General features: G+C 48.4%; 1 protein-coding gene across 1 annotated transcript; it reads right to left on the bottom strand.

The window, feature by feature from the left end:
* Positions 1-13,103: 13,103 nt before the first annotated feature.
* Positions 13,104-16,270, bottom strand: id3 (inhibitor of DNA binding 3). The gene is made up of 3 exons (XM_078238013.1): positions 15,792-16,270; positions 15,625-15,678; positions 13,104-14,881 (listed from the first exon to the last, which is right to left on the bottom strand). Exons 1-2 carry the CDS (start codon positions 16,104-16,106, stop codon positions 15,631-15,633), a joined length of 363 nt encoding a protein of 120 aa, XP_078094139.1. The 5' UTR covers positions 16,107-16,270; the 3' UTR covers positions 13,104-14,881; positions 15,625-15,630.
* Between the last annotated feature and the right edge of the window lie 295 nt (positions 16,271-16,565).

Below are 16,565 nucleotides of genomic sequence, written 5' to 3'. Positions count from 1 at the left end.
TTTTGAGGATAAGGGGTAAACCTTTTAGAACTGAGGTGAGGAGAAATTTCTTCACCCAGAGGGTGGTGAATGTGCGGAATTCACTACCACAGAAAATAGTTGAGGCCAAAACATTGTCTAATTTCAAGAAGAAATTAGATCTAGCTCTTGGGGCTAAAGTAAGTGATCAAGGGATATGGGAGGAAGGGGGGATCAGGATATTGAATTTGATGATCAGCCATGATCAAGATGAAAGGCGGAGCAGAAGGGCCGAATGGCCTACTCCTGCTTTTAGTTGCTATATTTGTCCTACTTGTCTCCGAATATAATAGATTTTGCTTAAAGTGTTTGCAGCCAAAGCTGATCGGACATCATTGACGTACTGGAGAATTAGACCATGAGGTGAGAGAGAGGGGGATGGGCCTGTGTGCAGTGAGGCTATCCCGATGTTGACCTTGACTGGGGTGTCCACAATGAGAAATCACAGTCTCACACTAATGCTAAGGCCAGCCCGGACTGAGACTCAGGTGGAGTGTCCGCAATCGGGGAGCCTGTAGTGGCTGCAACTCAGCAGCCCGAGGTTCAGGTGAGGCACTCTCAGCGAGCAGACTCCAGAGTAACCTCCAAACCTCTCGGTGTGATAAAGATGTTGAGGGCTGTGGTTTTACAATGAGCCAGTGGTGATGGGGGGGGGGGGCATCAGGACCTTCCCTGATCAATCTGCATGGAGTGGCCATGGTGCACTCTTGCTGCACCCCCCTTGTCTATCTGGCTTGGCCTGAGGGAGCTGTCTGCCAGGGGTTATCTGCCCCCTCCTCTCACCCCCACCCTCAGCTTTGGGAGCAGGTGTGAGGGTGATTGGAGTGCACACCTGCTGAGGTTAGATTTGATATTGCTTCTTGCACAAGGACCTTGTGAGGACATGGGAAAGATCCCAGGATGGCGGGAGAATGGAATGCTGGGCAGACTCTAACATACACATCGAGTGCCAGGACTCTATCTATTCACACAGCCTGGATCAAACTAGCAGCAGGGCAGATTGGAACCAGTGCAATGTAATTCAGCTGACATACATCACAATGCATTGGAGAAAAGTATAATGTCTGTTAGGAGAAAGGAGTTGGGCCTTCCAGCCAGCAGACCATGGGAAAGCAAAACGTTAAGGCAATGTGTCGTCACAGTTGCCTGGAGTCAGATTGGCATGGGCCTGTTTACCAGGATTTACCCCTGCTACCGTCTCTGCCTGTATCTCGGCCACATCCAGGCCCTCGTCAACTCTATCCCCATCACCATCGTCAGAGGAAACATCTCAATCCTCCATCCCTCCCTCAGCTGAGACATTCCCCCATTTTGGAGTGCTAGGCTGTGCAGGGAGCAGCGTACAATGATCAGGGACGGCATCTGCAGTGAGTATTGGAGAGTCTTGCCTGAGACATCTAAACATCTGAATCTCATTTTGAGGAGATTCTTCATCTGCTCAATCACCTGATGGTGGCATGTGCAGCTTTGTAGCCCTCCTCAACAGCATCCTGCAGACAGCAAACTGGCATCATCAGCCCGGTCCTCTGGGGGTATCTGGGTCCCCAAGCAGCCTCCCCTTCAATCGCTGAGATCCTTCAAAAACCTGCGGAACGTGGGAATGGGTCAGAATGTTGGCATCATGAGAGCTCCCTGGGGACTGGGCACAAACGTGCAGGATCTGTCTTCCATTGGGCTACATATCCAAAGAGTGAAATCCTTTTCCACTGATGAATGTGACTGGTTGTTTGTTGCCAAGGAGCTCTCAAGCCATATGTGTGTTGTTAATAGCATCCGGCACTTGCAGGAAAGCTGAGATGACTGCAAATCCCAACACACTTGCAACCTGGTTTTTGGGATCCAGGTGGAACTGAGCAGATTGATGCACTGTCACCTGTTGGATGCACTTGTGTGTTGCTGACTGGGAGATGCTGCACCTTGCCATCACCCTGCCTTCCTCCTCCTCCTCAGTTTCGTCTTGCCATCTGAATGGAGCCCCGGAAGGAGCCTCCGGCAAAGGGATTTAACACAGTAAGAAGTCTAACAACACCAGGTTAAAGTCCAACAGGTTTATTTGGTAGCAAAAGCCACTAGCTTTCAGAACAGGCTGTCCCTTTGTCAGATGGGAGTTTAAGGCAGCAGTGACCTTCAACTCAACAGCCATGGGATTCCCACCAAGTCCTCGTCACCATGGAGAAAGAAGCTGGCTGATGTGTTCAACCACATTCTGGAACATTCTAAGGCATCTCTAACATTGCCCTTCACTCATCTGTAGATAGCTGTGCCGCCTGCGATACACCTGTGGTCAGGCCAATGCTCGCCACTGCAGTCGACCCTTTTCACCAGAATCCTGACCTCCTTACTGCTCAAGTCGTTCCTCCTCCTGAGCCAGTCTCCCTCCTCACCACCTGGGTGAGAGTCAGTAAGAAGGCAGGGCTGCTGGGAATCTGTAGTTTACGGGTCTCAGCGGACCTGTAAATGAAATGGAGTAATCTAGTGAGTGTATACTTTACAGGTTTGCCTCCATCTCGAGACTCACTGAGCCTGTGCCTGTCCCCCTCTAGACACAGCGCCCTGGACCTGGCCCCGTCCAGACACAGCACCCTGTACCTGGCCCCCGTCTAGACACAGCACCCTGTTACAGGACCTGTCTAGACACAGCACCCTATACCTGGCCCCCGTCCAGACACAGCACCCTGTACCTGGCCCCCATCTAGACACAGCACCCTGTACCTGGCCCCCATCTAGACACAGCACCCTGTACCTGGCCCCCGTCTAGACACAGCACCCTGTACCTAACCCCCGTCTAGACACAGCACCCTGTACCTAACCCCCGTCTAGACACAGCATCCTGTACCTGGCCCCCGTCTAGACACAGCACCCTGTACCTAACCCCTGTCTAGACATAGCACCCTGTTACAGGCCCCCATCTAGACACAGCACCCCACCCCTTCCAGGTGAAGAACATTCTGGAGGCCCAGAAATGGGTGTCCGTCCTGTTCATCCTTGGCTGCGCTCGGAGATGTGGCTCCTTTACTGGGGTGTTGAGAGCCATGTAGGGGAATGCTCTCTCTGCTTGCCTCCACAATCCCCCCTGGGACCCTGTCCACTATCCTCGGGACTGTTGGCTGCATAGAAAAACTAACCACATGATCCCTTGTCAGTCATTCATCCGGGGGGATGAATGTTTGGAGTTGAGAAATTTGCTGCCGGCCATGAGCCATGCCCCTCGGAGACATTCGCCTCCTACCCCCTCTTCAGCCCTGCCTCCGAGTGCAGCCAATAACACGGAGAGCGCGGAATCCTGAACCCAGGTCCTCCGTGCGTGGGAATGGCAGCGCGCACTCAAAATCCGGAGAGTTCTGAAAGGCGTGATTCTCGCCGGCGAGGTGGCGTTTTGCAATTCTGGACCAAGCCTGCGGGTGGAGTGATGCGGAACACACCGCGGATTACATTGGAATGCGTTCGCATCTCATTATCAAGCACTCACTCCAGATATTGAGCCCGCACCAAATAAGTATAAGTTTTAAGTTTATTTATTAATGTAGGCTCACATTAACACTGCAATGAAGTTACTGTGAAAATGCCCTCCTCGCCACACTCCGGTGCCTGTTCGGATACACTGAGGGAGAATTTAGCGCGGCCAATGCACGTCTTTCAGACTGTGGGAGGAAACCGGAGCACCCGGAGGAAACCCGCGCAGACACAGGGAGAATGTTCAAACTCCACACAGGCAGTGACCCAAGCCAGGAATTGAACCCGGGTCCTTGGCACTGTGAGGCAGCAGTGCTAACCCACTGTGCCACCCCAGGGCAGGCACCAGTGTGACGGAGGCCGGCCGGGAAACACAGCAACCTTTCCAGCCCCCACTGCGTGAATTCTGCAACTGGAGGTTTGGCATTGTATCCCACGGCAGGGCAGGCCTGATGGCACCTAGTCCGGGCGCCATCTTGAAAAGGTGCCCAACATCACTGACCCGTCAGTGATGGAAGAAGATGGACCCCCTGAGGAACATTCAGAGACTGGAAGGTGGACACCCTGCAGGACACCGAATGGGGATACTCTTCCCCACCCATTGCTGTGTTGTTGTGGGATCCAGGGTTGCCAGTGCCCCAGGCATTGTTCAGGCGAGTCTGACATCTGCACACCACCACATCGTTCCAGATGTGTTTTACCCTGGTGTACTTTTCCCACTGGACAATCAGGCATGTTGCGGGGGAGGGGGCGTCAGGCCTCCATTTGCTTCCCATTAACGAGACATGAATCAGTCTCATTCCAGCCTCCGGCAGGTTTCTCGATCCGCCATGGCGGAAGCACCCACAGGAAATTCGGGTCAACCTAAAGCCCGATCTCTTGGCATCCCGCCAACCTCTCATCCCACTCGTCCCTGCCCGTCACTGAGCAAGGGCTGAGGAGAGTGCCGCCCATTATTTAATATTCTGTCCATGACCCAGGGGTGAGTGGCGTTAACTCTCAGACACAGATGTGGATTGTGCTCTGAGCCGGAGACAAAACCTCCAGCGAGGAGGAATATGAGGAGGAGATGGCACTGAGGGATCAGAGGGAGGTCCAGGAGTGTGTTTGTCTCTGCTAGGTGGGGACAAAGCAGCAGCAGAGCCCGATCAGCAGGAGAAGCTGAGAGAGCATCGTGGGAGGCACAGCAGACACTTTGCTGCACTGAGGGTACACACTCTACAGGCAGCGATTCAACCCCCTACAGATCAATGAGACCGTGTCCAACACAACCAAGGTTGTCAAGGCGAAGTTTGTTATAACTGTGGGAGATACTCACAGCCGAGATTTCATCAAACTGCTTTGTTTTGCCCTGAGGCGGGATTTTATGGTCTTATTTGTCCGTAAAGTCCTGCCTGAAATCAACAGACTTTTCCATTGTCCGCCCCTCGCCCGCTCCGATTCCCAGGGCGGTAAAATTCCGACCTCAGTGTCGCAACATGTTTTCTGGATAGGCTCCTTTCAGACAGCGAGAGGGATAAAGGAGAGGGATAAACCAGCCGGCTGCATCAAGGTGTTGTTGATGCAAAGATCCAGCAATTACATTGCCTCCACACAGATCCCCAAAGCCACAACGAGAGAGCTGGAGGATTTACAGCCATTGCTGATTTCCCCAAGGTGCAGGGAGCAATTAATTGCACCCACGTAGCCACCTCCACTCCTGCCGGGCAGACTTGTACGTTCATCAAGAGGAAGGAATTCCACTCACTCGTGCATCTGGTCTGAGACGATTAACAGAGCGTTATGAAGGTGAGTGCCAGATATCCTGGCTGCAGCCACGATGCTTCTTGTCACAGGAATTCTCAAATTCCTGACCTTTCCACCGCCCGGATGTGTTGGAGGATTGGCTATTACACAATAAGGGTTATCCTCTCATGAGACGGTTCATGAGGCCTGTGAGGTTTCCAAGAACCAAGGGGGAGAGGAGGAAGAATGAGAGTCACCCCAGCACCAAGGCCATGGCGGAATAGCAGAAGGTGTTTCTGGTGCCTGGATCATTCAGGAGGTGCATTACGCTGCTCCCTCCATCTCATGGTTTGCCCTGATGGTGCTGCTCTGCTTTCTCCTCCACAACATTGCATTCCAAAGACGGGAGATCCTGGAGGATAAGAAAATCCCAGAAGTGGATCAGTCGTCTGAAGACGATGGTGAGGATCATAGAATCATAGAATCTCTACAGTGCAGAAGGAGGCCATTCAGCCCATCGAGTCTGCACTGACCACAATCCCACCAGGCCCTATTCCCGTAACCCCACGTATTTACCCTGCTAATCTCCCTGATACCAGTGTCAATTTAGCATGGCCAATCAACCTAACCCGCACATCTGTGGTTTCCTCCCACAGTCCAAAGATGTGCCGGTTAGGTTGATTGGCCATGATAAATTGACCCTAGTGTCAGGGGGATTAGCAGGGTAAATGCTTGGGGTTGCGGGAGTGGAGCCTGGGTGGGATTGTGGTCGGTCCAGATTCAATGGGCCGAATGGCCTCCTTCTGTACTGTAGGGATTCTATGATTCTATGATCTTTGGACTGTGGGAGGAAACCAGAGCACCCGGAGGAAACCCACGCAGACACGGGGAGAACGTGGAAACTCCACACAGACAGTGACCCGAGGCCGGAATTGAACCCGGGTCCTTGGCGCTGTGAGGCAGCAGTGCTAACCACTGTGCCTGAGGTCAGGGAACACAGCGATCCTGCTGGGAATGCACCCAGTCGCGACTGGGAATATGGTTGTGACATCAAGGACACCTTATTATGGCAACGGTTTCTATAGAGCCTCAGGAACAGGGATCTTGAAATCTATCTCTCCATCTCACACTTACAGGAGTGAGTCCTGAAGCCATTACATGCAAACCTTCTCCATTTACCGACCAGTTTACACATTTCCTCCAGAACTCTCTGAAAGTTTGATATCCTGCCCCAGCTGCAGCCTCTGATCACACATCCCACAGCTGTCAAACACGCCAGCAGGGAGGAATGGGACTTCTGAGTTTAATCACAATTCCAGACAAACAGACAAACTTAAACAGAAATGTTACCCATGTACCCCCTGCTTGTGACTACTATGAATATGGACAAGACTGTCTATGAGTGCTCCGTGCAGTATCTCCCTCTCACTTGTGGCTGGAGAGAGGTGTCTTATCTACCCCCTCCCTCGTCCTGGATGAGTTTGGTGGGTGTCCTCTGTGTGGCGTAGGCCTTGAGTGGCCAGCTGTCTGAAAGACGTGCTGGTTAGGTACGTTGGCCTTGCTAAATTCTCCCTCAGTGTACCCGAAGCAGGCGCCAGAGTGTGGCGACTAGGGGATTTTCACAATAACTTCATTGCAGTGTTAATGTAAGCCTACTTGTAATAAAATAAATTTTAACTTTAACTTGAACATTGTCCAAGTCTCCCACAGACACTTGAGTCCTCCATCACCGTGGCAATGATCGAGGTCCATGTCAATGGTTGCTGGACGGAGGAGATGCTGTCCCCTCACAAGGGTCTTGAGAGGAATTTCCAGATGGTGGCAGCTGCTGCCCATCCCCCACTTCTCGGACCGGTTGGTCCTTCCTGTCGACCGGAGAGGTTCTGGGAACTGGGTGCGTGACCAAGATCCCAGTTCCCCTGTCGCCCTAGGTCTGAACCCCAGAGTACATCCCAATGATTGCGCCTGCACTGCGGTCAGCTTTCCCCCCAGGACAGTCATTAGCCTGTCCATGGTGTTGGCTTAGCACTCTGAGGACTGGGTAATCACAGCACTCTTGGCAGCTGTGATGGACACCTCCACAGTGCAACCCTTCTTGTCTTTGTGGCTCGTGCGCTGAACATCCAGCATCTGCCCCTTTACTGAGCTCTCCAGAGACTCTTCATCCCCCTGCTCAGTGAAGAAGGCTGCATGCCTTCTGCTGGAGGCCGCCCTGAAGAGGCTTCCCTCAAAACAAGAAAGAGATCAATAAGGGGGTAATCAGGCATCACATTACTTGGCACATCCCTAACACTGGACTGACATAAACCTTTCACGACCTGACCTGCATGAATGAATGTCGCAGAAAATTTCCAGCCCTGCTGCGTGTTTTCCAGCGGTGGAGGCGGCTTGCCATTGGCCGCCAGCGGGATCTTACAGTCCTACAGAAGTCAATGGTCATTTGCATTGCTTGGTGTTGCACTGCTGGGGAACCTGCCATGGAGAGCAGGGGGGTGGGGGGTGGGTGGGAATGGTGGGCGGTGGCGGGGGGTGTCTTCCGTGACATCCGAAGATCCTGCCGGCAGGAAGGGCTGGAAAATCCTGCCCGATGAATCCCTGAATGAAGATGTGAAGCCTGGGATCACGACCCTTGTTAACATTCTGAAGTGTGAACTTCCAACACCAAAGACCCTGCCTTCTTCCTAACCTCCTTTAAACTACACAGACCGTCTCCTATTATCACCCAGTCTGATACTCTTGCCTTGGCGCCAGGACAGGGTCTCCCTCTAACTTCATTACTGCCAATATTCCCGGTTGTCCCATCTTCAGGGAGGATGGGACTTGCCCCGCTTGCCCCTCACATTGCATCAGGTATTCCATGTGAACTATTCGACTGCCTATCTGGCCTCGTTCCTGGACTTTGTGGGCTGGCTTCTCCTGAAAAGATTTGACACGGAGTTGGCCTCAACAATTTCAAGCAATCGCATGTCATGTCTCAAATCCCCGTGTCTGTGTGGGTTTCCTCCGGGTGTTCCGGTTTCCTCCCAAACTCCAAAGATGTGCGGGTTAGTTCGATTGGCCGTGCTAAATTGCTCCTTAGTGTCAGGGGAACTAGCGGGGTAAATACATGGGGTTACGGGAATAGGGACTAGGTGGGATTGTTGTCGGTGCAGTCTTGATGGGCCGAATGGTCTCCTTCAGAGCAGCCCATGCCCAACTGAAGCTTAACTCTGGCGTCAGATGGTCATCCTGCCAACCACCCGCCATTTACAATTATGACTGCGATACACAATGGCGTGGTTTAAGACGACTGTGTAATTGTGGAAAGATGCAGCTGTGGGTGAGAGAATAATGTGGAATGTTTAACTGCATTGCTGGACCTGAATCACACTGGACCAGTTTTGCTCATATTGATGCTATACATTCCAGCCCTTGCTGACCTCAAGAGGTCACTGAACCGTCAGTGACACTGCGAGCAGATCCTCCTCACTGTGAGCACACTGCACACCGCCTCGGCCACTCCCTCCCACACAGCACAGGAGTGCAGTTCCTCCCCATCCCACCCACCATTGCAAATGAACTGAGGGTCTCCCTTCGACTGCACACAGTGGGGGCTCTGAGGGCAGCCCCGCTGAACCAGGGGGAGGCTTTGCACCTTCTGGAGTGCCCCCCTCCCCACACTCTGAAGGTGCAGATGTCTGTAAATGGAAAGATAACACCAATGTACAACAACTCAATGTCTAAATGTAATGGACATGCTGATGGGTATTGTATTTGGGTAATGGTGAGGCTTCAGATTGTTGTCAGACATAAGCTTCTACCTGGTTAGACTATGGAGGATGAGATCCATCCCCAGGAAACCCCCTGCTCCTGTGGATGAGTCAGCTGACACTATCCCATGCCAGGGGGCCCTTAAATGGGAGGGCCATGACTTAGACCATAAGACATAGGAGCAGAATTAGGCCACTCGGCCCATCGTGTCTGCTCTGCTATTCAATCATGGCTTATATTTTTCTCATCCTCATTCTCCTGCCTTTTCCCCATAACCCCTGATCCCCTTATCAATCAAGAACCTATCTATCTCTGTCTTAAATACACTCAATGACCCGGCCTCCACAGCCTTCTGCGGCAAAGAGATCCACAGATCCGCCACTCTCTGGCTGAAGAAATTCCTCCTCATCTTTGTTTTAAAGGATCGTCCCTTCAGCCTGAGGTTGTGCCCTCTGGTTCTAGTTTTTCCTACTAGTGGAAACATCCTCTCCCCGTCCACTCTATCCAGGTCTCGCAGTATCCTGTAAGTTTCAATAAGATCCCCCCTCATCCTTCTAAACTCCAACGAGTACAGACCCAGCGTCCTCAACCATTCCTCTGACTTGGTTTCAGGACACAGCCTCCAGCCTCAGACATGGACATCCCGGCCTCCAGCACACATTCGGTGGGATGTGTATCTATAATCCGCCCTTGCCGTGAATTGGCAGCAATTTGTGTATTATTGGACACACACCAACAGCATTCCTGGAAGCTGGAAGGTTGCCAACTTCTGTGTGCAGAACCCACCATTGGCATAGAATAGAATAATTCAGCCCTTGAGGTGTATAAATATTTTACACAATGTTTGAGAGTGTGTTAATATTGTACATAATCAAAGGGAGTATGTTAATGTTTTACACAGTCTCCGGGGTGTATTAATATTTTACACATTATCTGGGAGCGTGCTAACATTTTACACAGTCTCTAGGAGTCTGTTAATATTTTACACAGTCTCTGGGAGTGTGTTAATATTTTCCATAGGCTCGGGGAGTGTGTTAATATTTTTCACAGTCTCTGGGAGCATGTTAATGCTTTACACAGTCTCTGGGAGTGTGTTAATATTTCACACAATGGCTGGAACCATGTTATTTTGCAGTCTCTGGGAGTGTGTTAATGTTTTACACAGTCTATGGGATTGTGTTAATATTTTACACATTCTCTGGAAGCGTGTTCATATTTTACACAGTCTCTGGGAGTGGGTCAATGTTTTCACTGTCTCTGGGAGTGTGTTAATATTTTACACAGTCTCTGGGAGTGTATTAATGTTTTACACAGTCTCTGGGAGTGTGTTAGTATTTTACAGTCTCTAGGAGCATGTTAATGTTTTATGCAGTCTCTGGGAGTGTGTTAATGTTTTATACAGTCTCTGGGAGTGTGTTAATATTTTACACAGTCTCTGGGAGTGTGTTAATATTTTACAGTCTCTGGGAGTGTGTTAATGCTTTACACAGTCTCTGGGAGTGTGTTAATATTTCACACAATGTCTGGAACCGTGTTATTTTGCAGTCTCTGGGAGTGTGTTCACATTTTACACAGTCTCTGGGAGTGGGTTATTGTTTTGAACAGTCTCTGAGTGTGTTAATATTTTACACAGTCTCTGGGAGTGTGTTAATATTTCACACAGTCTCTGGAAGTGTGTTAATATTTTACAGTCATTGGGAGTGTGTTAATATTTTACACAGTCTCTGGGAGTGTGTTAATATTTCACACAGTCTCTGGGAGTGTGTTAATATTTTACAGTCTCTGGGAGTGTGTTAATATTTCACACAGTCTCTGGGAGTGTGTTAATATTTTACACAGTCTCTGGGAGTGTGTTAATATTTCACACAGTCTCTGGGAGTGTTAATATTTTACAGTCTCTGGGAGTGTGTTAATATTTTACAGTCTCTGGGAGTGTGTTAATATTTTACACAGTCGCTGGGAGTGTGTTAATATTTTACAGTCTCTGGGAGTGTGTTAATATTTCACACAGTCTCTGGGAGTGTGTTAATATTTTACAGTCTCTGGGAGTGTGTTAATATTTCACACAGTCTCTGTGAGTGTGTTAATATTTTACACAGTCTCTGGGAGTGTGTTAATATTTCACACAGTCTCTGGGAGCGTGTTAATATTTTACAGTCTCTGGGAGTGTGTTAATATTTCACAGTCTCTGTGAGTGTGTTAATATTTTACACAGTCTCTGTGAGTGTGTTAATATTTTACACAGTCTCTGGGAGTGTGTTAATATTTTACAGTCATTGGGAGTGTGTTAATATTTTACAGTCTCTGGGAGTGTGTTAATATTTTACACAGTCTCTGGGAGTGTGTTAATATTTTACACAGTCTCTGGGAGTGTGTTAATATTTTACAGTCTCTGGGAATGTGTTAATATTTTACACAGTCTCTGGGAGTGTGTTAATATTTTACACAGTCTCTGGGAGTGCATTAATATTTTACAGTCTCTGGGAGTGTGTTAATGTTTTACACAGTCACTAGGGCTGTATTTTCCATGCCCCAGTAGGTGTGTTACTGGTGTGGGGTTGCACAGAATGAGGTGGATCCCCTTCTCACCACCTTCTTGCTGATCCCCAAGATCACCCCCATAAAATGGAGCTTTGTGGGAGCAGGCATCAAAATCGACAGCCCACCGCATATTAACATGGCCGCTTCCGGGTCAATCAGGCTTGTTATTGAGACCATTGACCCTGATAATACGCAGCCCACACCACTATACATCTGGCATGGCCACGAGAGTGGGAGCCACAAGCCCCATTTTAACCTGAAATTATTGAACATCATGAGACATCTCCCCCCCTGCCCCATTTAGACTGAAACTTTCCCTTCCTTCCTACCCTTAGACCTCCAACCCTCCCCCTAATACCTCCTGGCCCATGACCCAGTTACCTACTCCCAATCCTAGGCCTTAGGCTCCTACCATTAACTGCAGTCCCGACAATTGCCACTATCACTTCCCTGGTGCTGTGGTACAGACATAGGTGCCAGTCAATCCAACTGGCCAGCAGCACCAGAAGGTGGGTCTTTCTCCCCAATAATGGGTGCAAATTGCACTTAGGGACCTTGTTAATGGGGCCTGCAGCTATTTCTCCAGGCTGGTGATGGTGGAGCCGACCAGCTCCCCACCAACGTGGTTTCAAGGGGGCATTCTGTCTGTATCCCCCCAAATACTCTGCCCTAGGAGTGTATCACAACTTCATACAATCTCTGGGAGCCTGTTTATATGAGTGTTCTGGAGTGTGTTAGTTTACACAATCTCTGTATGTGTGTGTTAATATTCACAGAATGCCTGTGGAACATGTTAATGTTTTAAAATAGTCTCCGGGAGTGTGATATTTGCAAGGAGACCCTTTTCATGTTTTCAAAGCCCTGGACAAGGTACAAAAGGTCAACAAGAGCAAGGATTAGAGTTGGAATTCTCTGAAGGATGCTATTGCATCCCCACAGTGCAGTAAGCTATTCAGCCCATCGAGGCTGCACCGACAACAATCCCACCCAGGTCCTATCCCTGTAATCCCACATATTTACCCTGCTAATCCCCCTAAAAGGGCAATTTAGCATGGCCAATCACCTTAACCCATACACCTCTGGACTCCGGAGCACCTAGAGGAAACCCATGCAGACACGGGGAGAATGTGCAGACTCCAGAATTGAACCCAGGTCCCTGGCGCTGCGAAGCAGCAGTGCTAACTACTGTGCCACCTGTTCTTTACGTTTAGTCATTGCATGTATTCAAGAGGCAGCTGGATATAGCACTTGTGGTGAATGGGATCAATGGTCATGGGGAAAAAGCAGGATTAGGCTGTCGAGTTGGATGATCAGCCACGATCGTAATGAATGGCGGAACAGGCTTGACGGGCCAAATGGCCTACTCCATCTCCTATCTTATCGAATTCATTTTCTCCAATTGTTTGTGGCATATAGCACCAAGAATGGGAGAGTTGATTAATCACAGCTATCAGTGACAACAATCAAAAACAGGACTTGTTAATGAGGTGAGGGAAAACCCCAACCGTGGAGATGGGAATCGAACCTGTCTCAGGCCAAGTACTCTACACTCATCGCATGACATGCCCCAAATTACTCATATACTGCAGGTCGTTAAGAAACTACAATCTCTTTTTGTAAATGTAACTTTTTAATTATGTATAAAATGTACATTTCCATAAACTTTTATAAAAAGTTTTTTTTTTAAAAAAAGACAGAAGAAATAAAACTGCAGGAAGATTTCTCTCTGCAAATATACAAAAGATACTCTAGTATAGAGTTCGCAAAGATTGGGGAGCTTCACTCCCTCTTCTACAGATTGGTGAAGCCAATGTCTACTCGGAAGTCTTTCTCCTCCAAGGTTTGTGCATTATCACTAGAATAGATATCCTCAGGAAAACTTCCGCCTCATCCGAGGCACTAGTTCCCAAGGTTCCGACTGCATTAGGATAATATTCCTGACTCGATATAAGAATCATACTAGGAAAAAAATCGAGTTCACAGTTACAGAGCCGCACCCATCAATCTTTTTAACTGGGTCACCCAGAAATCTCCAGTTTGTTGAGTGGGAAAGACACTGGATGTCTCGGTTAACCCAAAGATTTGCTTTACCATCTCCTGATGTGACGATCCCAAGGCCTCAGTGCTGCAGGCTTATAGGAAAACTATTGGGTCGAAAGCCAGCAATTCCCCATCCATTCGTGTCCAGCTATGTGCCCATGATATTCCAATAGCCTTCCGACTGTGGAAGGTACTATCGGTTGGTCAGTGTCGGAAGATCCCAGTCAAGTGATGAGATTAATGTAAGATTTTATACTAAACTCTGATCAACAAAAATAAGTCCCAGAAATCACGTTGTAGTTCACATCCTGGCTGAGATTTGCTGGCTAAGCAGTGAGCTGTGGTTACACAGCTGCTTGAGGGAATGACTGAGTGGAGATGTTCTCCTATCTATGCTGCTGGGTCTAGCAATAGGTTTGCAAATCAAATGTTCTATAGCAGTGTCTTCACACACTGGCAACCTGTGATAGGTTTGACCCACTTTATGGGGGACGGTGACCCACACCAAGATTCCCCCCTCCCAAGCAGCATGTGTGCATATGTCTACATGATCTTGAATATAGCACAGATCATGCACAAAAAAAAGGAATACAGGAGTCACATTCACTGCAGGAGACACTGAGCCTCATCAGAGGACACACTGACCCCAAGAGGCAGTTATCCCAGGAGACACTGACCCAGATTACAGGGGAGCAACACTGTCGCCAAGAGACAGTGACCCACCTTATAGGAGGCACTGACCCTGGGAGACAGTGATCTCTGCCATCAGAGGCATAAGGACATCACAGGCCACAGGAGATGGTGAATCTAAAATGAAGAAAAGGGCAGCTCTGAATATTGCAAAAAGACTTTTTAAAAATCTCTTTTGGATTTTGGGATTAAAAAGGCCATTCTAGAGACCAACTCGAGTCCCCACTGTCCAGGTCCCTTTCAAAAGAAAATTTACTTCGCAACTCGAATAAAAAGAAAATATTCTTGACCGAGAGTCCTGACGTGTTGCTTTTCACCAGAGCAACTTTCCAAAGTTAATCACAAAACTTCTCACTGCATTACCATTTTAAAAAAACTTGAGAAATTAGATGTCTCCATTAAAATGTCTTTGGTCCTTTTAGTGGCTTAAAAAAAACTAAGGGTTAAATTGAGGATGCTAATGGAATGGATGTCCCAGACATGTACTGATTCGCTCCTTTTGAGAATTCACCCCATTTCTCCTTAAAATGAATGTAAGAACTGTTCCAAGACGGTGGAGGAGGGAAGAGGAGAAGATTATCTTTTTGTTTGTCGACTTCTTGATTCGCTGGCAGGACACAAGTCTTGGGAGCAATTCTGGAGCGGCGAGCAGTTCGGCGCACACCTGCAGGATTGAATGGGAGAGAGGCGTGTCAGTCACTGAATGCGAGAGCTGGGCCAGACAGACTGGCGCCATGCAGGAAAGTTGTACAGCCTGACTGATAAATACACCAGCAGTAAGAAACACGCTTTACAACACACACATACAACCCATTCCCTCCACACACTCAGTTTAATTGGCACAGTTGTTATGTTCCTAAGTCTTTGCAGATGGGAGCTAAAATTATCCAAGCAAGATTACTGCAAGTCAAAGAACAACAAAAAATATTAATGTTTAGTGGCGCCCTTCCTGGGGAGGGGAATATCTAGATAAAGATCTTGCAGAGCTCCGGCATCCGAGCTTGATGCAATGTACAGTTAAGGATACAAAACATACAACTCCCTTCCTGCTATTAAAACATATCCTAATTATTATTTAATTACACAGAAACCACCCCCCCCTCTTTTGAATATCTAAATATTTCTGCCCAGTTTCATTTTCCCTCCCATTTAATGCAATTCACCTTTAGCATAATTTTTGCAACAACCAAAATGTTTCTTTCTTTAGAATTTAAATTAAGTTTCTTTGCTAATTTGTCGGGGGCAGCTGATTGGGCGAGGCACGATATTATGGTTCTCTTTTAATTAAGAAAATATCCACATATATGCTTAATTTAATCTGCCCACTCACTAATTTCAATGATTTTTTAACTTTCTCATACTGAACGCCATCTAGATATTTGCAATATCGCAGCTACAGCAACTCACCGTGACTCAGTGACAGCAGCCCACACTATCGCCCTCACTAGACAGTTCCGATCGCTAGAGGTGGAGAGAGAGAGAGAAATGTTATAAGAGGCGGAAAAAAACTTTTTAAAATTGACAAAGAGTGTCACCGTTACAATCTGTAAATGGATCAGGAGAGCTGGGTTTACCTGCAGTGTCAGGAGAGAGCTGTTGGGTGCAGGGTTGTTGCCAATGTCTTGTTGCTGGTTTTCTAATGCGATCTGTAAGTCAAAGATGTAATCGATAACGTGCTGGAGGATTTCCATTTTGCTAACTTTCTTGTTCTGGGGAATGCTGGGGACCAGTTCCTTCAGCTTGCAGTAGCAGTCATTCATGTCGTACATTAAACTGATGGACTCTTCCAGGGGGTTCTTGCTCCGTGAGATGGCTAGACTCTGCTCAGACAAACAGCACACCGCCTCGTAGCAACTTCTGACAGATCGGATGGGACTGATGGCTTTCATCTCTCTCGTCTCAAATTCCCTCTTTTGGGGAAAAAAAATCTATTTTAAAAAACCTTTGACGAATAGTCGCAGAAGGATCTTGGAAGTGGCCCTGTCTGTCTCTCTCTCTCTGTGTTTAACAGCTGCAGTACAGTACACAGCCTCTGCACCAACACACATACACTAAATGCTATGTTTTGGACTTTCCTCTATTTATCTCGCCCCAGCTCCCAGCCACGCCTCCACAGTTTGTGTGGAAACCCAACGCTACTTCATTCTCCCCCCCCCCCCCCCCCCGCGCCCGTGCACAGCCCAGTGAAAAACCATCTTTGGAAAGAAGCATGAGGATGACTTAGAAACACCATGTCCGATTGGATACTTTCTAACGAGTTAGCAGCACCCACTGAAAGGAATAAGGAAAGACACTGGCTCTAGCCAGCTGGGGGAAGAGAAAAAGAGAGAGAGGGAAAAACACAAGCT

Source organism: Mustelus asterias, chromosome 21 (assembly GCF_964213995.1).
Source record: "Mustelus asterias chromosome 21, sMusAst1.hap1.1, whole genome shotgun sequence".
Classification (NCBI taxonomy): Eukaryota; Metazoa; Chordata; class Chondrichthyes; order Carcharhiniformes; family Triakidae; genus Mustelus; species Mustelus asterias.
The sequence above is the reverse complement of the archived record's forward strand: the minus strand, read 5'-3'. Positions and strand labels throughout refer to the sequence as shown.